We start from the raw sequence: 23,457 nt of genomic DNA on the forward strand, positions 1-23,457 counted from the left end.
AATACCCAATACACCCAAATGTGAATGCTAGTGGGGTTGGGGGAGGATTGATTTTGTAATTTAGGAGTTGTAGTTGCTGGGATTTATAGTACACTTATAATCAAAGAGCATTCTGAACTCCACCAGCGATGGATTTGAACCAAACTTGGCTCCCATGACCAATGGAAAACACTGGAAGGTTTTGATGGGCATTGACCTTGAGTTTAGGAGTTGTAGTTCACCTATATCCAGAGAGCCCTGTGGACTCATGCGATGGTGGATCTGGACAAACTTGGCACGAATACTCAATATGCCCAAATGTGAACACTGGTGGAGTCTGGGGAAAATAGATCTTGACATTTGGTAGTTGTAGTTGCTGGGATTTATAGTTCATTACAATGAAAGAACATTCTGAACTCCACCAACGATAGAATTGGCTCAAACTTCCCACATAACCATCAGAAAATACTTATGGTCTTTGGCAACCCCTCTGACACCCCCTCGCGACCCCCTCAGGGGTCCCGACCCCAAGGTTGAGAAACACTGGCTTAGGTGGACAGTAAGCTGGGCTGAACATGGGGTGCTTACTCCAACCCCGGCTTTGAGCTAGAACCTTTTTGGTTGGGAAAGATTTATTGCTGCTGGTAATTAACCATCTGTGCTAAGGACTGTCCCAACTGTATTCAATTTTAAACCGTAGGCAAAATTGTTCTTACAGAAAAATGTAAAGTAGCTTTTTCTTCAAGTTAGAAATTTAAATTGTTTTGTTACAGAAATCATTTCAAACACTCCTTTTGAAATCATGGAAGACCTTAATAATCTAGAAACCATTGGAAAAAAGCCTGATTTGAAGCCAGTATCTGTTATTAATAAATGGATCAACTTGCCTGATTTCTGTTTCCACGTTTTACAGTGAGAAACAGAATTTTATCTCTTTAATCCCATACTTAAAAGGGGAAGTACTTATATAAATTTGCACCTGGGCAGGTACATATTGCACCTGGGCAAGTATTTATTCTAATTTTTATATTTTGAATCAAAATACACAGAGATGTATAACTAATAATTCTATTCTTTTGTAGAGGCAACGACAAAAGAGGAATTTGATGTGACCAGCGTCCTGGTGTCTCCATCGCCTATTGAATTTCCACAATCCCCACCCGTGCAAATGCCTTTTGGAGGACATAAAAAGACTCAGGTCAACCTTCCAGCACACTCAGTTGGAGAACCAGAAGCAGGTAACTGTGAAATAGGTAACTGTGAAGACGGCCCGGAAGCTGCAACTAGTCCAACGCGCGGCAGCCATGATTCTAACAGGAGCGGAGCGCAGGGAGCATACAACCCCCATGTTGCACAGCTCCACTGGCTGCCGATTTGCTACCGGGCCCAATTCAAGGTGTTGGTACTGGCCTATAAAGCCCTAAACGGTTCCGGCCCAAGATACCTATCTGACCGCATATCGGCCTATGAACCCACCCGGACTTTGAGATCTTCCGGGGAGGCCCTGCTCTCGATCCCGCCAGCCTCTCAAGCACGGTTGGCGGGGACGAGAGATAGGGCCTTCTCGGTGGTGGCTCCTCGGCTGTGGAACGCCCTTCCTGTAGACGTTAGGCTGGCACCATCTCTCATGACATTCTGTAGAAAGTTGAAGACCTGGATGTTCGTGCAGGCGTTTGAGTAATTCAGTGCAATGTTGGTAATTTGAACATAGGAATGGAACAATGGACGACGAATTTGGATCACGCTTGGATGATGAGGCGATCAGGGTTGGGATTTGTGATAATTGTGTATTGATGATAGTTTATTAGTTATTAGTTATTAATGGAAATGTGTAATTTAACTGTTATTGTATACTAGTTATTGCTGTTTTTATTGCCTTTGCTGTTTGGAAACCGCTGTGAGTCGCCCCCGGGCTTGAGATACAGCGGTATACAAGAATAGTAAATAAATAAATAAATAAATAAATTTTATTTAAACTGTAGTCAAAAGCGTTCTCACCGAGAAATGTAAATTTATATTTATTCCTGCTCTGTTTGTTTGTTTATTTGTTTGTTTACAGTATTTATATTCCTCCCTTCTCATCCTGCAGGGGACTCAGGGCGGATTACAATGTACATATACATGGCAAACATTCAATGCCATAGACACACAAGATATATAGACAGACACACAGAGGCTATTTAACATTCCAGCTTTTTTTTCATGAGGATATTCTAGCCACCAGGGGAGCTGTTGCTTCACCATCCATTTGTGACACTGATGCAGTACTTCCTCATACTTTGCATGCTTGCTGGAGATTTTAATGGCCTTGTAAATTAGCTAAATTAGCCTCCCCGCATCAGCGGCACCTAAATTTCCTACTTGACAGATGCAACTGTCTTTCGGGCTGCAAAGGTCAACAGCAAGCTACACAAACTGGTCAGAAGCTCACTCCAACCCAGGCTGGCTTCGAACTCATGACCTTTCGGTCAGAAGTGATCTTAATGCCTCGTTATGAGAAGGCCTTGTGTATTAAGCTCCAGTGTGAAGTCTGTTTAGCACATGTCTGTCCACACGAAGCAGGTGAATGTAGCATTAAATGAAATGTGCAGAATAATCACAGAATGTTTTAAATCTACACATGTTGATAGACTCTACAAGCTACATTTTAACTCCCCCCCCCCCCCATGTGCGACGAGAAGTTGTTGCTAACTGGATATAAATATGGTTGAACACTGAAAGCCACCCACGGCATGGCTATCAGCCTCCTCCCAGTAGACCCAAATCAATGAAAAGCTTTATTAGAACCACCACTCCTCTTAATGTTTCCCTAGCAAAGAGAAGAGTCTCCCTTTGGGCAGGTAAATAGGAAATCCCAACTGGATGCCCCCCCACAAGGGTCTTCTTCCAGGGGCAAACCAAGAATGGGCAACTTGGAAGTCCCTGAACAGAGGCAGAAGTGGAGTGTGTAGATCAAAACTATCAAAATGGCACCATCTAAAAGAATCCTCCACCTTGTGTGACTGTGGAGCAGAACAAACAACTCTGCACCTGTATGCTTGCCCACAATACCCTGCCTCATGCACAGAGGAAGAATTGTTTAAAGCTACAGACTGCTGTTGCTATTTCCCATTTTTGGTCAAAAATTATTTAGCTGCATGTTCTCCCTCTATTTTATCAGTTTTATTGTCGCGCCAATCCCTGAGGAATACGAGCACTTCATCGAAATAGTGAAAACCTGCTCAAGGGCCTCTATACCGAGAAGCTGCAGAACCAACTACCTTCAGGGCATTACTCCTGAAACAGCCGCCTTGTTGGAAAACTATGACAGGCTCCACAACAAAGATCCATTTAGTGAGCAAACCCTTCAGGCAGCGCAGAGCATTGTGTCCTCCATCTCTGAAGCCAAGAAAGATCAGTGGATCAAACTGATCACAGAGGTCGACATGGGCAGCAGCAGCCAGAAGGCCTGGAGGCTGCTAAGACGGCTGAGCAATGACCCTTCACAAACTAATACCCATGCCAACATAAAGGCAGATCAGATAGCACACCAACTCTTGAAGAATGGGAAACCCAACCTTGCCACCAAAGTAGGAAAGAAACCAATAGCCAGACAACAAGAGATTGAGAACAACAACCTTCATGAACCCTTTACATCTACTGATTTGGACATGGCTCTCAATAAATATAAAAAATGGCAAAGCAGCTGGCTTGGATGATCTACGAATGAAACAAATCCAGAACTTTGGTCCAAAAGCAAGGCGCTGGCTGCTGGAGCTGATGAACAACTGCACTGCATCCTGTCAGATCCCCAAAATCTGGAGGAAAACAAGAGTCATTGCCATCTTGAAGCCAGGCAAAGACCGTAATGACCCAAAAAGCTACAGACCAATCTCCCTGTTGTGCCACCTCTACAAAGTTCTGGAGAGACTTATTTTGCATAGAATTACGGAAAAAATAGACCCATGTCTGATCCCACAGCAAGCTGGCTTCAGAAAAGGCAAAATCTGCACATTGCAAATGCTGAACCTTACTCAACAGACAGAAGATGGCTTTGAAAGGCAGCAGATCACAGGAGCTGTCTTCATAGACCTGTCAGCAGCCTATGATACTGTGAACCACCGCCTCCCCCTGAGAAAAATGTATAATATCACAAAAGACGACCACCTCACCCGCCTCATAGGAAACCTGCTACAAAATAGGAGCTTCTTTGTTGAGTTCCAGGGCCAGAGAAGCAGATGGCGGAAACAGAAGAACGGCCTGCCTCAGGGGAGCGTGCTTGCTCCATCCATGTTCAACATCTACACAAATGACCAGCCACTGCCAGAAGGGACAGAGAGTTTCATCTATGCTGATAATCGTGCCATCACCGTTCAAGCAGGGAGCTTTGAGATGGTTGAACAGAAGCTCTCCAAAGCTCTAGGTGCCCTTACCCCCATTACAGGAAAACCAGCTGATCCCTAATCCATCCAAAACACAGACATGTGCCTTTCATCTCAAGAACAGAGAAGCATCCCGAGGGCTGAGAAGAGCGGTATACAAATATAGTAAATAAATAAATAGGCAGTAAGAGCACCTAGAACTTCGGAGACACGAGGAGACATGAGAGAGGCCTCCCTACAGGATTGCAAGACATCCAGGTGTCCCCTGGGCAACATCTTTGTAGACGGCTGATTCTCTCACTCCAGAAGCGACCTCTCAGCTAATATTAATAAACATATGTAAAACTTACACTTAATTGGGCATTTCGTTCCATTTGGGCATTTGGACAACGTGGCCAGTCCAGCAGAGTTGATGGCGGAGGAGCATCGCTTCAAAAAACTGGATAGATTGGCGTCAAAACAGTGGACACCAAATTAGAAAGTCTACATAGTTTGTAAATTGGACCAAATGAAGATAATGCAAAGGGAGGTGATGAAGGAATCAAGTGGAGATAAGGGTAGATGGAATTCAAGACACATTTGAACAGGATCAAACAAGAAGGGATCTAAAAGCATTAAATGTTTGCCATGTGTGTGTTCTGTGATCCGCCCTGAGTCCCCTTCAGGGTGGGAAGGGTGGCATATACATGCTGTAAATAAATGTTGTTCATTCGTTCAGTCGTCTCCGACTCTTCGTGACATCATGGACCAGCCCACGCCAGAGCTCCCTGTCGGCCGTTACCACCCTCAGCTCCCTCAAGGTCAGTCCAGTCACTTCAAGGATGCCATCCATCCATCTTGCCCTTGGTCGGCCCCTCTTCCTTTTGCCTTCCACTTTCCCCAGCATAATTGTCTTCTCTAGGCTTTCCTGTCTCCTCATGATGTGGCCAAAGTACTTCAACTTTGTCTCTAGTATCTTTCCCTCCAGTGAGCAGCCGGGCTTTATTTCCTGGAGGATGGACTGGTTGGATCTTCTCGCAGTCCAAGGCACTCTCAGCACTTTCCTCCAACACCACAGCTCAAAAGCATCGATCTTCCTTCGCTCAGCCTTCCCTAAGGTCCAGCTCTCACATCCGTAGGTGACTACAGGGAATACCATGGCTTTGACTAGGCGGATCTTTGTTGCCAGTCTGATGTCTCTGCTCTTTACTATTTTATCGAGACTGGACATTGCTCTCCTCCCAAGAAGTAAGCGTCTCCTGATTTCCTGGCTACAGTCTGCATCTGCAGTAATCTTTGCACCTAGAAATACAAAGTCTGTCACGGCCTCCACGGTTTCTCCCTCTATTTTCCAGTTGTCAATCATTCTTGTTGCCATAATCTTGGTTTTTTTGACGTTTAGCTGCAACCCGGCTTTTGCGCTTTCTTCTTTCACCTTGATTAGAAGGCTCCTCAGCTCCTCCTCGCTTTCGGCCATCAGAGTGGTGTCATCTGCATATCTGAGGTTGTTAATGTTTCTTCCAGCAATTTTCACCCCAGCTTTGCATTCATCCAGCCCCGCACATCGCATGATGTGTTCTGCATACACGTTAAAAAGGTTGGGTGAGAGGATGCAGCCTTGCCGTACGCCTTTCCCAATCTTGAACCAGTCTGTTGTTCCGTGGTCAGTTCTGACTGTTGCGACTTGGTCCTTGTACAGATTCCTCAGGAGAGAGACAAGGTGGCTTGGGATGCCCATCCCACCAAGAACTTGCCACAATTTATTGTGATCCACACAGTCAAAGGCTTTAGAATAGTCAATGAAGCAGAAGTAGATGTTTTTCTGAAACTCCCTGCCTTTCTCCATTATCCAGCGGATATTGGCAATCTGGTCTCTCGTTCCTCTGCCTTTTCTAAACCCAACTTGAACATCTGGCAACTCTCGCTCCATGTATTGCTGGAGTCTTCCTTGCAGGATCTTGAGCATTACCTTACTGGCATGAGAAATAAGGGCCACTGTACGGAAGTTTGAGCAGTCTTTTGCATTTCCCTTTTTTGGTATGGGGATATAAGTTGTTTTTTTCCAGTCTGATGGCCATTCTTGTGTTTTCCATATTTGCTGGCAAATGGCATGCATCACCTTGACAGCATCATCTTTTAAGATTTTAAACAGTTCGGCTGGGATCCCGTCGTCTCCTGCTGCCTTGTTGTTAGCAATGCTTCTTAAGGCCCATTCAACCTCACTCCTCAGGATGTCTGGTTCTAATTCATTCACCACACCGTTAGAACTATCCTCAATATTATTATCCTTTCTATACAGATCTTCTGTATAGTCTCGCCACCTTCTCTTGATCTCTTCAGCTTCTGTTAGGTCCCTGCCATCTTTGTTTCTTATCATACCAATTTTTGCTTGAAATTTACCTCCAATGTTTCTAATTTTCTGGAAGAGGTCTCTTGTCCTTCCTATTCTGTTGTCTTCTTCCACTTCCATGCATTGCTTATTTAAAAATAGTTCCTTATCTCTTCTGGCTAACCTCTGGAATTGTGCATTTAACTGGGCATATCTCCCCTTATCCCTGTTTCCTTTTGCTTTCCTCCTTTCTTGGGCTACTTCCAGTGTCTCAGCAGACAACCATTTTGCCTTCTTGGTTTTCTTTTTCTTTGGAATGTACTTTGTTGCCGTCTCCTGAACAATGTCTCGGACTTCTGTCCATAGTTCTTCTAGGACTCTGTTTACTAAATCTAGTCCTTCAAATCTGTTCTTCACTTCCACTGTATATTCGCTAGGAATATTAGTGAGATCATATCTAACTGGTCTGTGTATTTTCCCTGATCTCTATAGTTTTATTCTAAATTGGGCAATAAGAAGTTCGTGATCTGAGCTACAGTCAGCCCCAGGTCTTGTTTTCACCGACTGGATGGATGTCCGCCACCTTTGGCTGCAAAGGATGTAGTCAATCTGATTTCGGTGCTGACCATCTGGTGAGGTCCATGTATAAAGCCGTCTTTTAGGTTGTTGGAAGAGAGTGTTTGTTATACACAGCGAGTTTTCCTGGCAAAATTCTATCAGCCTGCGTCCCGCTTCATTTTGTTCTCCCAGACCATGCTTGCCTGTGATCCCTGTTGTCATTTGACTTACCACCTTGGCATTCCAGTCTCCTGTAATGAAAATAATGTCTCTTTTTGGTGTATTATCCAGTAGGTCCTGCAGATCCTCATAGAACTGATCTACTTCTGCTTCTTCAGCAGCTGTGGTTGGGGCGTATATTTGGATCACTGTAATGTTGAAAGGCTTTCCTTGCACTCGAATTGAGATCATTCTGTCATTTTTTGGGTTGTATCCAAGCACCGCTTTAGCGAATTTCTTATTAATTATGAAGGCTACTCCATTTCTTCGATGTTCCTCTTGTCCGCAGTAGTAGATCTGGTGGTCATCTGATGTGGAGTGGCCCATTCCAGTCCATTTCAGTTCGCTGACCCCCAGAATGTCTATCTTTAGTCTTGACATCTCACCAATAACAACATCCAATTTTCCCTGGCTCATAGATCTTACATTCCAGGTTCCTATGGTGTGTTGATCTTTAGAGCATCGGATTCGTCGTTCACCTCCAGTACCGTCGGCCGCTAGCCTTCCTTTCGGCTTTGAGCTAGCTGCGTCATCACATCTGGGGCTAGTTGAACTTATCCTCTGCTCCTCCCCAGTAGCATTTTGGCCATCTTCCGACCTGGGAGTCCCATCTTCCAATGGCATACCGACATATCTCTGGTTGTACTGGTCCATTTAGTTTTCTTGGCAAGGATACTGGAGTGGTTTGCCATTGCCTTCCCCAGGGATCACGCTTGGTCTGACCTCTCTGCCACGACCGTCCCGTCTTGGGTGGCCCTTCACGGTTTCGCTCATGACATCATTGAGGTGCTCAAGCTCCAGCGCCCCGACAAGGCGGTGATCCTTTGCTGGAGGTAAATAAATGAATAATAAATAAATACATTAACCCTGCATTTCTTTGTTTTCCAGGCATCAGTCAGAAAACAGGACTTCAACAGGATTGCTATGAAAAATTACCATGCTGTGGGACTTCACATTACTGTTCACAAGACAGGTCAACATCATTTCTGATAAAGGAACTAATTAAACTACTTTCCCAGCATTCCGCTAACGATTTTCTAGAATACCTCCCTTCACTGAGAGCAATTGGGCAAATGGATGAAGATGGACCACGAGAGGTCCAAAGAAGAGGAAAGGGAAGAGGAAAAGGTATTAGGTGGAAACTAGATGAAACCCGGGACCTTTTAGATATATGGGGGCAGCAGAAATTTCAAGATGCCCTGCATGGGGTGCACAGGAATATCGAGGTATTTCAGGAAATTGCTACTGAAATGAGGGCAAGAGGGCACAACCGGAACGCGGAAGAATGCAGAGCAAAGGCCAAAAAGATGCGACTAACGTTTACGGAGGTAATCGCCCATAACAAAGTATCTGGAAATGCTCCAATAACTTGCCCGTTCTACAAAGAATTAGAAGTTATTTTACGTAGAGATGCCAGCACAGAATCAACAAGATTGTCTCAAAGTTCGGTGCAAGCAGACCAAGAAGGAAAAGCACCAGCAGTTCCAGAAGTTGAAGAAACATGCTCTCAGGAATCCATTGGACTGTCCCAATCACTACATGATGCCCAGATTGCCACAGAGGGTATATATGATAGAAATTTATCCAGAAAGTAATGGTCCCTTTTTTTGAATTATGGCATTACAAGTACTGTATATACTTGAGTATAAGCCTAATTTTTCAGCACATTATTGTGCTGAAAAAAAGGCCCCCTCAGCTTCTACTCGAGTGATGGTCCTGGCAGGAAGGCGTGGGGCCGAAATAAGCCTTTTGCAGGGCTTCTACCAGCAGTGTGCCTCCTCCCCTTTTGGCACAGTTACCCAGCTGGGTCTCTATGCTGAGAGAAGAGGAAGGCGTACAGCCTCTCCTTCCCTCTCAGCACAGCAATCCAGTGGGCTCTCTGTGCCAAAAGAGGAGGAGAGGAAGGTGTGCGGCCTCTCTTTTCCTCTCAGCATGGCAACCCAGCAGGCTCTCTGTGCCAAGAGAGGAGAGGAAGGTGTGTGGCCAATTCTTCCCTCTCAGCACAACAACCCAGCGGGGTCTTTGTGCCGAGAGAGGAGAGGAAGGTTTGGGCCTCTACTTCCATCTCGGCACAGAGACCCACCTGGGTCTCTGTGCCGAGAGGGGAGGACAGGAAGGCACATGGCTTCCCATCTGGGTCTCTGCTAGGAGAGAGGAGGAGGGGAAGGTGCGCGGCCTCTTCTGTCCTCTTGGCACAGCAACCCACCTAGGTCTCTGTTCCAAGAGATGAGGAGAGAAAGGTTCGCGGTCTCTCCTTTCCTCTCAGCACAGCAACTCAGTGGGGAGAGGAGATGAAGCTGCGTGGCCTCTCTTTTCCTCTCTGCACAGCAACCCAGCTTGCTCTCTGTGCCGAGAGAGGAGAGTAAGGCGTGCAGCCTCTCCTTGCAACACAGCAACCAGCTGGGTCTCTGTGCTGAGAGAGGAGGAGAGAAAGGTGCATGTCCTCTCCTTTCCTCTCAGCACAGCAACCCAGCGGGCTCTCTGTGCCAAGAGAGGAGAGGAAGGTGTGTGGCCTCAATTTCTGTCTCGGCACAGAGATCCAGCTGGGTCTCTGTGCTGAGAGAAGAGGAGAGAAAGGTGCGCGTCCTCTCCTTTCCTCTCAGCATGGCAACCCTGCGGGCTCTCTGTGCCAAGAGAGGAGAGGAAGGTGTGTGGCCTCTTCTTTCCTCTCAGCACAGCAACCCAGCAGGGTCTTTGTGCCGAGAGAGAAGGGGAAGGTGTGCGGCCTCTCCTTTCCTCTCGGCACAGTAAACCAGCTGGGTGCCTATGCAGAGAGGGGAGGAGAAGAAGGTGCATGGCTCATCAGTCATGCACCTTCCCGCCGGATTGGAACTGGCCTCTCCTCTTGAAAAGAAAAGAGAGAAGCTGCATGCCTTCCTCTTCTTCCCTCTCAGCACAGCAACCCAGTTGGGTCTCTGTGCCAAGAGTGGAGAAGAAGATGCGCAGCCTCTCCCCTTGGCACAGCAACCAAGCACCTTCTTGCAAGACTGGGCCTGGCCTCTCCTCTCGGCACAGCAAGCCAGCTGCATGCCTTCTTCCCACTTACAGAGCTAGTTTATTGTTTTTCTTTGAAATAAATATTCAAAAACCTTTAACCTACTGATGCCTCAATTATTGGTATCTATTTTTATTTTGAAATGTACTAGTAGCTGCTGCATTTCTCACCCTTGGCTTATACTTGACTCAATAAGTTTACCCAGTTTTTGTGTGTGGAAATATTAGGTGCCTTGGCTTATATTCGGGCCAGCTTATACTCAAGTGTATATGGTAGTTGGTTTCAATAACATATCCTCAGAACAGCATAAGTCATAAGCTTATTATAAGTTCCCATAGCTGTGGTTACACTCAATCCTAATTTAAGGGGTAAATTAAGTCTTTTAAATGTGATTCCTGTTTTCATTATTACACATCAGTGCAAAAAAAAGTTATTTTATAGCTTTACTCCCAAATGTAAAGGGTCAAGTGCTTACTCTAATTTGCATCTGGGGCAAGTACCTATTATTATTATTATTATTATTATTATTATTATTATTATTATTTTGAATCACAATTGACACAGATGTACAACCATGAATTCTATTATTTTGTAGAGCCAGGAGCAAAAGAGGAATTTGACGCAAATGGAGTCCTCCTGGTGTCTCCAGGCCTTACTGAATCTGGGCAATCCACACCCCTGCAAACGCCTTTTGGAGAACATGAAAAGACTGGTGTCAGCCTTCTGGCACATTCAGTTGAAGAACCAGAAGCAGATAGTGGTAAGACATTTAATTCAAAACGTAGTACTAAGGAGGCTGTCGAGGTCCTGAACCGGTGTCTGGCTGCTGTGACGGTCTGGATGAGGGCGAACAAATTGAAACTGAATCCAGACAAGACAGAGGTACTCCTGGTCAGTCGCAAGGCCGAACAGGGTATAAGGTTACAGCCTGTGTTGGATGGGGTCGCACTCCCCTTGAAGGTGCAGGTTCGCAGCTTGGGTGTGATCCTGGATTCACCACTGAGCCTGGAACCCCAGGTTTTGGCGGTGACCAGGAGAGCATTCGCACAGTTAAAACTAGTGCACCAGCTGCGCCCGTACCTTGGGAAGTCTGACTTGGCCACGGTAGTCCACGCTCTTGTTACATCCCGTTTAGACTACTGCAAAGCTCTCTACATGGGGTTGCCATTTAAGACGGCTCGGAAGCTTCAATTGGTCCAGCGTGTGGCAGCCATGATACTAACAGGGGCGGCACACAGGGAGCATACAATCCCTCTGTTGCGCCAGCTCCATTGGCTACCAATTTGCTACCGGGCCCAATTCAAAGTGCTGGCTTTGGCCTATAAAGCCCTAAACGGTTCTGGCCCAAGTTACCTATCCGATCGCATCTCCACCTACGAACCCACTAGGACTTTGAGATCTTCCGGGGAGGCCCTGCTCTCGATCCTGCCTGCAACACAGGTGCGGCTGGCGGGGACGAGAGACAGGGCCTTCTCGGTCGTGGCCCCTCGGCTGTGGAACGCCCTTCCCACGGACATCAGATTGGCCCCCTCATTGATGGTATTCCGGAGGAAAGTGAAAACCTGGTTATTTGAACAGGCGTTTGAATAAGCAGTGCAATGTATTTCAGGAAATGGAACTACGACTGACGAGTTTGGATCATGATTCTAGTTATGAGACGCCACTTGAATGTTTATTACTGTTAAATTGTTTAATTTGTTTCTGTGTTAACTGTTTTTTAAGTACCTTGTTGATGCCGCATTGAATTTTTGCCTTGATTGTTCGCCTTGTTTTTGCTTGATTGTTGTAAACCGCTGAGTCGCCTTAGGGCTGAGAATGGCGGTATACAAATGAAGTAAATAAATAGTCAAACGTTTTACTGAGAAATATAAAGTAGGATTTTCTTCCAGTTCATTTTGTAATGATTCCGTCCATTATTAAACTCTTAGGCAGAAAAAAAGGGGGTTGTGGCTTCACCACAACCTAGGGGTTTGGATTTGGTATTTTATTTATTTATTTATTTATTTATTGTTTGAACTTATATGCCGCCACTCCCCTGGGGCTCGGAGCAATAGCTAAAATCTAACAAAATTTAAAAGCAATTTAAAACAATTTAAAAACAACAATATCAAACATTAAAAGCCTGTCGAAACAGGTATGTCTTACATGCCCTGCGGAAAGCTGATAGGTCCCGCAAGGCACGGACTTCAGGTGACAAAGTATTCCAGAGTGATGGTGCCACTGCTGTGAAGGCTCTGCGTCTGGTTGCTGTTAGACGCAAGGTCTTGACACTGGGGACTTCCAATAGATCTTGGTTCTCACAACGGAGGGATCTCTGGGGTTGGTAGGGGGTGAGGTGGTCCCTCCGATACATCGGCCCCAGACCATGCAAGGCCTTAAAGGTGAGTACCATCACTTTGAAAGTGATCTGGTGCTCAATTGGTAACCAATGCAGCTGCAGTAAGATTGGTGTTATGCGGCATCTCATCGGAATTCCCGCAAGAAGACGAGCAGCTGCATTTTGTACCAACTTGAGCTTCCGGATCACCGACAGAGGAAGGCCAATGTAGAGGGCGTTACAGTAGTCCAGTCTTGAGATGACCGTAGCCTGGATCACCATAGCTAGGTCGTCCCTGGACAGGGAGGGGGCCACATATACACAGACTGGGCCACAGCAATGCATGGCAGGGGACGGCTAGTATTACAATATAATGGTATAGTACAATATAGTGCAATGAATACGATGAATATAGGAACGGAATTATGGACGACGAATTGGATCACGATTCTAGTTACGAGACGTTAATGTGTTGTTATTGATGTGTCATCACTTTGTATACTGTGCTGTTAATGGTTTTTAAATTGTATGTTGTTATGATTGTCTTTTTGCTCTTGTTGTGAACCGCGTTGAGTCGCCTACGGGCTGAGAAACTGCGGTATACAAGCAAAGTAAATAAATAAATAAATAAATAAATAATAAATATAGTAATATATAAAAATGATCCTTGAAGTGACTGGCTTGACCTTGAAGGAGCTGGGGGTGGTGATGCCCAACGGGGAGCTCTGACTGAACGGATGAACAACAACAATAATACTGATATTGTACTATGCTAATAATATAATATATTGTATTTATTTATTTATTTATTTATTTACTTTGCTTCTATACCGCTGTATCTCAAGCCCGAAGGCGACTCACAGCAGTTCACAAACAGTAAAAACAGTAGCGAATATACAGTGGAAGTGAAGAACAGATTTGAAGGACTAGATTTAGTAAACAGAGTCCCAGAAGAACTATGGACAGAAGTCCGCGACATTGTTCAGGAGGCGGCAACAAAGTACGTTCCAAAGAAAAAGAAAACCAAGAAGGCAAAATGGTTGTCTGCTGAGACACTGGAAGTAGCCCAAGAAAGGAGGAAAGCAAAAGGAAACAGGGATAATAAGGGGAGATATGCCCAGTTAAATGCGCAATTCCAGAGGTTAGCCAGAAGAGATAAGGAACTATTTTTAAATAAGCAATGCATGGAAGTGGAAGAAGACAACAGAATAGGAAGGACAAGAGACCTCTTCCAGAAAATTAGAAACATTGGAGGTAAATTTCAGGCAAAAATTGGTATGATAAGAAACAAAGATGGCAGGGACCTAACAGAAGCTGAAGAGATCAAGAGAAGGTGGTGAGACTATACAGAAGATCTATATAGGAAGGATAACAATATCGAGGATAGCTTTGACGGTGTGGTGAATGAATTAGAACCAGACATCCTGAGGAGTGAGGTTGAATGGGCCTTAAGAAGCATTGCTAACAACAAGGCAGCAGGAAACGACGGGATCCCAGCTGAACTGTTTAAAATCTTAAAAGATGATGCTGTCAAGGTGATGCATGCCATTTGCCAGCAAATATGGAAAACACAAGAATGGCCATCAGACTGGAAAAAATCAACTTATATCCCCATACCAAAAAAGGGAAATGCGAAAGACTGCTCAAACTTCCGTACAGTGGCCCTTATTTCTCATGCCAGTAAGGTAATGCTCAAGATCCTGCAAGGAAGACTCCAGCAATACATGGAGCGAGAGTTGCCAGATGTTCAAGCTGGGTTCAGAAAAGGCAGAGGAACCAGAGACCAGATTGCCAATATCCGCTGGATAATGGAGAAAGGCAGGGAGTTTCAGAAAAACATCTACTTCTGCTTCATTGACTACTCTAAAGCCTTTGACTGTGTGGATCATAATAAATTGTGGCAAGTTCTTGGTGGGATGGGCATACCAAGCCACCTTGTCTCTCTCCTGAGGAATCTGTACAAGGACCAAGTCGCAACAGTCAGAACTGACCACGGAACAACAGACTGGTTCAAGATTGGGAAAGGCGTACGGCAAGGCTGCATCCTCTCACCCAACCTTTTTAACTTGTATGCAGAACACATCATGCGATGTGCGGGGCTTGATGAATGCAAATCTGGGGTGAAAATTGCTGGAAGAAACATTAACAACCTCAGATATGCAGATGACACCACTCTGATGGCCGAAAGCGAGGAGGAGCTGAGGAGCCTTCTAATCAAGGTGAAAGAAGAAAGCGCAAAAGCCGGGTTGCAGCTAAACGTCAAAAAAACCAAGATCATGGCAACAAGAATGATTGACAACTGGAAAATAGAGGGAGAAACCGTGGAGGCCGTGACAGACTTTGTATTTCTAGGTGCAAAGATTACTGCAGATGCAGACTGTAGCCAGGAAATCAGAAGACGCTTCCTTCTTGGGAGGAGAGCAATGTCCAGTCTCGATAAAATAGTGAAGAGTAGAGACATCAGACTGGCAACAAAGATCCGCCTAGTCAAAGCCATGGTCTTCCCTGTAGTAACCTACGGATGTGAGAGCTGGACCTTAGGGAAGGCTGAGCGAAGGAAGATCGATGCTTTCGAGCTGTGGTGCTGGAGGAAAGTGCTGAGAGTGCCTTGGACTGCGAGAAGATCCAACCAGTCCATCCTCCAGGAAATAAAGCCCGACTGCTCACTGGAGGGAAAGATACTAGAGACAAAGTTGAAGTACTTTGGCCACATCATGAGGAGACAGGAAAGCCTAGAGAAGACAATTATGCTGGGGAAAGTGGAAGGCAAAAGGAAGAGGGGCCAACCAAGGGCAAGATGGATGGATGGCATCCTTGAAGTGACTGGACTGACCTTGAAGGAGCTGGGGGTGGTAACGGCCGACAGGGAGCTCTGGCGTAGGCTGGTCCATGAGGTCACGAAGAGTCGGAGACGACTGAACGAATGAACAAAAACAGTAGAAACAGCAGTGGTTCCATACAACATATAACAATTGACTTAACACATTATCCATAAATTACCAATAAGCAATTACAATGCACAATTATTACGAAAAACAACCGTACCCAATCTTCTCATCATCCAAGCGTAGTCCAGGTTCGTCATCCATTATTCCATTCCTATGTTCCATTACCAGATTGCACTAAATTACTCAAACGCCTACACAAACATCCAGGTCTTTACCTTTTTGCGGAATACCATTAGAGATGGTGCTAGTCTAATGTCCGTAGGAAGGGTGTTCCACAGCCGAGGAGCCACCACCGAGAAGGCCCTATCCCTCGTCCCCGCCAGCCGTGCTTGTGAAGCAGGCGGGATCGAGAGCAGGGCCTCCCCGGAAGATCTCAAAGTCCTGGTGGGTTCATAGGCAGAGATGTGGTCAGATAGGTAGCTTGGGCCGGAACCGTTTCGGGCTTTAAAGGCCAACGCCAGCACTTTGAATTCAGCCCGGTAGCAGATCGGTAGCCAGTGGAGTTGGCGCAACAGGGGGGTTGTATGCTCCCTGCGCTCCGCTCCTGTTAAAATCATGGCTGCCGAGCGTTGGACTAGTTGGAGCTTCCGAGCTGTCTTCAAAGGCAACCCCACATAGAGAGCGTTGCAGCAGTCTAAACGGGATGTAACCAGAGCGTGGACTACCGTGGCCAAGTCAGACTTCCCAAGGTACGGGCGCAGCTGGCGCACAAGCTTTAGCTGTGCAAATGCTCCCCTGGTCACCGCCGAAACCTGGGGTTCCAGGCTCAGCGATGAGTCCAGGGTCACACCCAAGCTGCGAACCTGCGTCTTCAGGGGGAGTGCGGCCCCATCCAACACAGGCTGTAACCCTATGCCCTGTTCGGCCTTGCGACTGACCAGGAGGACCTCTGTCTTGTCTGGATTCAATTTCAATTTGTTTGCCTTCATCCAGACCGTCACAGCGGCCAAGCACCGGTTCAGGACCTGGACAGCCTCCTTAGTAGCAGGTGGAAAGGAGTGACAGAGTTGGACATCATCCGCGTACAGATGACACCGTACCCCGAAACTCCGGATGATCTCCCCCAGCGGCTTCATGTAGATGTTAAACAACATGGGAGACAATATTGAGCCCTGAGGAACCCCACAAGACAATGGTGCTCAGTCTGCATTGCTTCTCTTTTGTTTGTTTTCCAGGTATCCATCAGAAAACAGCACTTCAACGGGATTGCTACGAAAAATTACCTTGCTGTGGCACTTCCCATTACTGTCCACAAGGCATTTCCACATCCTTCCTTAAAACAGAACTAATGAAACTCCTTTCCCAGCACTCTGCTACTAATTCTCTAGAATACCTCTCTTCACTGAGAACTACTGGGCAAAATGAAGGAACAGTTGAGGAAGTTAAAAGAAAGGGAAAGGGGAAAGGTATTACGTGGAAAATACACGAAACCCATGACCTTTTAGAGATATGGGGACAGCAGAAATTTCAAGACGCCCTGCAAGTGATGCACAGGAATATTGAGGTGTTTGAGGAAATTGCTGCGGAAATGAGGGCGAAAGGACACGACAGGAATGCGGAAGAGTGCAGGACAAAGGCCAAAAAGATGAGGCTGACGTTTAAGGAGGTCCTCGCCCATAACAGCGTCCCTGGAAATGCTCCAAGGACTTGCCCGTTCTACAAAGAATTGGAAGTTATTTTACAAGGAGATGCCAGCACAGAACCAGCAAGGGTATCCCAAAGTTTGCCGGTACATTGGATGCAAGGAAACAAAGAAGGAGAAGCATCAGCCGTTCTGGAAGTTGAAGAAACATGCTCTCAGGAATCCATTGGATTGTCCCCATCACTACATGATGCCCAGATTGCCACAGAAGGTACATGTGATAGCATTTAATGCAGAAAGTAATGGTCTCTGTGTGTATTCTCATATAGTTTTTTTTAATTAAATTGTTTTATATAAACTGGGTTTTTGTTTGGTTCATCTCTGCCTCTGAATAAGGCAGAGCCCTGGCATCGTGACAGTAAATATGGAAACGTAAAATCACTTTTAAAAGACTTCACTTCCTCATTCCTAATCTAAAGGGGGAAATGAAGTCTTTTAAATTTGATTTCTCTTTCCATATTTACTGTCACGATGCCAGGGCTCTGCCGTATTCAGAGGCAGAGATGAACCAAACAAAAACCCAGTTTGTATAAAACAATTTAATTAAAACAACACCGATCCCCAGGTTGAAAACACTGCCCTATGTGAATTCTCGTTAATCATTTCTTAAAATTATGGCATTTTCTATTATGAATGCTATGTTTCAAGAACAGCAAAACACTCATTGGTGATAACTTTACTTAGGTAATCCCTCGTCCGAGTAGTATTGTCTTCCAAGATGGGTGTCCTGGCGGTGGGTCCGTAGGTGACTGTGGAGCCCTATTCTTGATTTGCATCTTCTCCCACAGTGAGGGTTTCCAGGTGGGAGGTGGTCCCAGTCGGGGTTGGCCTGACACCCCTTCTTCGTGGCACGTTTCTCTCTTTCACCCTCCACTCGTGCCTCTTCGAATTCTGCAGCACTGCTGGTCATAGCTGACCTCCAGCTGGAGCGCTCAAGGGCCAGGGCTTCCCAGTTCTCGGATGGCTTTGAGCCCGTCTTTATATCTCTTTTCCAGCCCTCCAACATTCTGTTTTCCGTTCTTGAGTTCGGAATAGAGCATTATTCCCCGCAGGGGACTCAGGGCTGATTACAATGTACACATACATGGCAAACATTCAATGCCATAAACATACAACATATATAGACAGACACACAGAGACAATTTAGCATTCCAACTTTTCATGGGGGTATTCTGGCCACCAGGGGAGCTGTCGCTTCACCGTCCATTTGTGACACTGATGGAGTACTTCCTCATTGTATTGTCGAAGGCTTTCATGGCCGGAATCACTGGGTTGTTGTAGGTTTTTTCAGGCTATATGACCATGGTCTAGAGGCATTCTCTCCTGACGTTTCGCCTGCATCTATGGCAAGCATCCTCAGAGGTAGTGAGGTCTGTTGGAACTAGGAAAAAGGGTTTATATATCTGTGGAATGACCAGGGTGGGACAAAGGACTCTTGTCTGCTGGAGCTAGGTGTGAATGTTTCACCTGACCACCTTGATTAGCATTTGATGGCTTGGCAGTGCCTGGGGTATTCTTTTGTTGAGAGGTGATTAGATGTCCTTTTTTGTTTCCTCTCTGTTGTTGTGCTGTTGTAATTTTAGAGTTGTTTAATACTGGTAGCCAGATTTTGTTCATTTTCATGGTTTCCTCCTTTCTGTTGAAATTGTCCACATGCTTCTAGTGGATTTCAATGGCGTCTCTGTGTAGTCTGACATGGTGGTTGTGAGAGTGGTCCAGCATTTCTGTGCTCTCAAATAAACCAACATGGACACAGCATTTTATTTGAGAACACAGAAATGCTGGAACCACTCTCACAACCACCATGTCAGACTACACAGAGAAGCTATTGAAATCCACAATCACATGGGCAATTTCAACAGAAAGGAGGAAACCATAAAAATGAACAAAATCTGGCTACCAGTATTAAAAAAACTCTAAAATTACAACAGCAAAACAACAGAGAGGAAACAAACAAGGACATCTAATCACCTCTCAACAAAGGTTTGCTCTAGGCACTGCCAGGCCATCAAATGCTAATCAAGGTGGTCAGTTGAAACATACACACCTAGCTCCAGCAGACAAGAGTCTTTTGTCCCACCCTGGTCATTCCACAGATATATAAACCCTTTTTATATATCTGTGGATATATAAAACTGATCTCACTACCTCTGAGGATGCTTGCCATAGATGCAGGCGAAACGTCAGGAGAGAATGCCTCTAGACCATGGCCATATAGCCCAAAAAAACCTACAACAACCCAGTACTTCCTCATTCTTTGCAGCCTTGCTGGAGATTTTTATGGCACTGTAAATTAGTTAAATTAGCCTCCCCGCGTAGGCGGTACCTAAATTTCCTACTTGACAGATGCAACTGGGCTGACAGTCAGTAAGCTGGGCTGCAAAGGTCGACAGACAGTAAGCTGGTGCAACTTTCGGGCTGCAAAGGTCGACAGCAAGCTAGACAAATGACCGGAAGCTCACTCTGACCTGGGCAGGCTTTGAACTCATGACCTTTCTGTCAGTTGTGATCTTAATGCAGCTGACTCCCAGCCAGCTGCGCCACAGTCCTGGTGCAATTAAAAAGTATTAATGTTGAAATGCTTTTATTAATGTTGAAATGGGTTTAGTAGGTATAAATACTGTCGTATTTGTAATGTTAAATATCTCATAACTGTAAGAAATAAAGCATTGCTTCTCTGTTTCAGAGGAAGAAGTCCCCCCTACTGTGGCAACACTATCCCAAGAAATACCCTTTCATAACATGAGAACAAGAAGCCAAGGAGGAAAACACAGGAAAGCTCTTGTATGATGTATTATGTTAAACAGGCCACCCCGAAATTCACGAATCCACCCTCCAGGACATGGCGGAGGACAGGACCGTCTTGCAAAGTCTCACTGGAGGAGAGCAGAGCAAACTTTCAAGTCATGGAAACAAAACTGGACCAATTGTTCGGACTTGTGAAAACAATAACAGAGAAGCAGACAACTACGACAACCACAAATCCACCTTCAGCTGTCAGTCTGACTCCAGCAGCTCGGGAAACAACCAAGAAACCTCGAACAATATGATAATAATAATATATTTTATTTATATTCATAGAATCATAGAATCAAAGAGTTGGAAGAGACCTCCTGGGCCATCCAGTCCAACCCCATTCTGCCAAGAAGCAGGAATATTGCATTCAAATCACCCCTGACAAATGGCCATCCAGCCCCTGCTTAAAAGCTTCCAAAGAAGGAGCCTCCACCACACTCCGCGGCAGAGAGTTCCACTGCTGAACGGCTCTCACAGTCAGGAAGTTCTTCCTAATGTTCAGATGGAATCTCCTCTCTTGTAGTTTGAAGCCATTGTTCCGCGTCCTAGTCTCCAAGGAAGCAGAAAACAAGCTTGCTCCCTCCTCCTCCCTGTGGCTTCCTCTCACATATTTATACATGGCTATCATATCTCCTCTCAGCCTTCTCTTCTTCAGGCTAAACATGCCCAGTTCCCTAAGCCGCTCCTCATAGGGCTTGTTCTACCCTATCTCCCCAAGGGGATTCTACCCTATCTCCCCAAGGGGACTCAGGGCGGATCACAGAACACATACACGGCAAACATTCAATGTTGTTGAAACAGACAGGACAAACAGACAGAGGTATGTCGTGTCGGCATCCAACTTCGGCGCCCTGGAGGTTGTGCTCGATTCTGGCCACAGGGGGGTGCTGTCAATCCATCCTCTATGACGACGAGCCATCACAGAATTCCTCCTTCCTTTTGGTCACTGGCATTTCTGGTATTTCCTTTTATGGTGCCGTAAAATACCTCCTCTGCTTTTGAAATGGTACCTAATTTCTCTACTTACAGCTCTCAAGCTGTTTTCGAAATCTTAGGTCAGTGGTTCTCAAGCTGGGGGTCGCGGCCCCCAAGGGGGTCGTTTGGCCATTTTGGAGGGGTCGCAGCTGGCAAGGGTGCGGGCCAGGTGAGGGCTCCTTTGCGCAAGACCTGGCCTTGCGCAAAGCCTGCCTCTCCCTTTCGCCATCCGGCAAGGGTGTGGGCCAGGTGAGGGCTCCTTTGCACGAGGCCTGGCCTTGCACAAAGCCTGCCTTGCGCTCTCAAAAATAATTTTATGGTTCGGGGTCACCACAACATGAATAACCATAATTAGGGGTCACTGTGTTAGCAAGGTTGAGAAACACTGGCTTAGGTGGACAGTAAGCTAGGCTGACAGTCAGGTGCACACGTCGACCCGGGCTTCGAAGTCAGCAGTGATCTATTGCTGCTGGTGATTTACCAGTTGTGCTACAGCCTGGCCCTACTACAGGCCATCCAAAATGCAAAAGTCTAAGAAAGGAAAACTCCAAAAGGGAAAGTTAAGTACCAATACAGGACCGGGCTGTGGAGCAGCTAGCTGGGGGATCCAGCAGAATTATAGAATCAAAGAGTTGGAAGAGACCTCCTGGGCCATCCAGTCCAACCCCCTGCCAAGAAGCAGGAATATTGCATTCAAATCACCCCTGACAGATGGCCATCCAGCCTCTGTTTCAAAGCTTCCAAAAAAGGAGCCTCCACCACACTCCGGGGCAGAGAGTTCCACTGCTGAACGGCTCTCACAGTCAGGAAGTTCTTCCTCATAGAATCATAGAATCCAAGAGTTGGAAGAGACCTCATGGGCCATCCAGTCCAACCCCATTCTGCCAAGAAGCAGGAATATTGCATTCAAATCACCCCTGACAGATGGCCATCCAGTTTCTGTTTAAAAACCCAGCTGCATTAAATCACTACTAACTGAGAGGTCACGGGTTCGAAGCCAGCCCAGGTCAGAGTGAGCTTCTGGGCATTAGTCTAGCTTGCTGTCGATCTATGCAGCCCGAAAGACAGTTGCATATGTCAAGTAGGAAAGTTAGGTACCGCTTTATGCGGGGAGGCTAATTTAACTAATTTACGACGCCATAAAACCTTCCAGCAGCGTGCAGAAGAATGAGGAAGTACTCCATCAAAGGACTCGGTGTCACAGTGGATCGTGAAGCGGCTGCTCCACCGTCCAATGAGCTGGAAGCCAGCATACCCTCATAAAGCCAGAAAAGCTGGAGTGTTAAATAGCCTCCGTGTCCATCTATATATGTTGTATGTCTAACTGGCATTGAATGTTTGCCTTGTATGTGCACATTGTGATCCGCCCTGAGTCCCCTGCGGGGTGAGAAGGGCGGAATAGAAATACTGTAGATAAATAATAAATAATACCACCACTAAGTGTGGAAGATTTAGCAAGGGCCAGATCAAGTACTGCAGAGAATCATAGAATCAAAGAGTTGGAAGAGACCTCCTGGGCCATCATCCAGTCCAACCCCATTCTGCCAAGAAGCAGGAATATTGCATTCAAAGCACCCCTGACAGATGGCCATCCACCCCCTGTTTGAAAGCTTCCAAAGAAGGAGCCTCCACCACACTCTGGGGCAGAGAGTTCCACTGCTGAACGGCTCTCACAGTCAGGAAGTTCTTCCTCATGTTCAGATGGAATCTCCTCTCTTGTAGTTTGAAGCCATTGTTCCATTGCGTCCTAGTCTCCAAGGAAGCAGAAAACAAGCTTGCTCCCTCCTCCTCCCTGTGGCTTCCTCTCACATATTTATACATGGCTATCATATCTCCTCTCAGCCTTCTCTTCTTCAGGCTAAACATGCCCAGCTCCTTAAGCCACTCCTCATAGGGCTTGTTCTCCAGACCCTTGATCATTTCCAGTGTTTTCCTGGAATAACAGCAGAGTCAATGCGCCAACATGTAGCAATCGGTCCTAGCAGTACTTCACCTGTGGAGGTTCCTGGACACGGCTATCAGGTGGTGTGGAATCAAGCAGACCGGCAACTGCCGATGCCGATAATACTTGCCGTATTCGCAAGGGTGACGGGGGAAGAAAGAAGAAACAGGTTTTCTCTCCCTAGAAAAAGAACTACTTCTTCTCATTGGAGGTTTTTTTTAATATAAAAAAGTTATACGGCCTATGAACTATAACTCGTAGGTTTATTTTCAAGAATGGTTTATGAAGTTTTGTTATTCTCTAGTGACATGTAAAGCCATTAAAACATCTTTAATAGGAAAGAAGGTCAGCTTCTGAAATCATCTATATAAATAAAAACACTGAAAAACACAGTGGAAGAGACTTAAAAAGACAAAA

The 23,457-nt window shown here is 45.9% G+C and overlaps 1 protein-coding gene across 4 annotated transcripts in view; it reads left to right on the top strand.

Moving 5' to 3' along the window:
* The window catches only part of LOC132765831 (uncharacterized), a 66,675-nt gene extending 43,291 nt beyond the window's left edge, over positions 1–23,384 (top strand). For all 4 annotated transcript variants that reach the window (XM_067464997.1, XM_067464998.1, XM_067465000.1 and 1 more), the window contains 5 exons: positions 1,062–1,217; positions 8,314–8,988; positions 11,016–11,180; positions 16,861–17,538; positions 20,014–23,384. In XM_067464997.1, the coding sequence (XP_067321098.1) occupies positions 1,062–1,217; positions 8,314–8,988; positions 11,016–11,180; positions 16,861–17,538; positions 20,014–20,117 (1,778 nt within the window). In that variant the 3' untranslated portion in view covers positions 20,118–23,384. The remainder of the gene's footprint in view (positions 1–1,061; positions 1,218–8,313; positions 8,989–11,015; positions 11,181–16,860; positions 17,539–20,013) is intronic.
* Positions 23,385–23,457: the final 73 nt, after the last annotated feature.

This window comes from Anolis sagrei, chromosome 2 (genome assembly GCF_037176765.1).
Source record: "Anolis sagrei isolate rAnoSag1 chromosome 2, rAnoSag1.mat, whole genome shotgun sequence".
Classification (NCBI taxonomy): Eukaryota; Metazoa; Chordata; class Lepidosauria; order Squamata; family Dactyloidae; genus Anolis; species Anolis sagrei.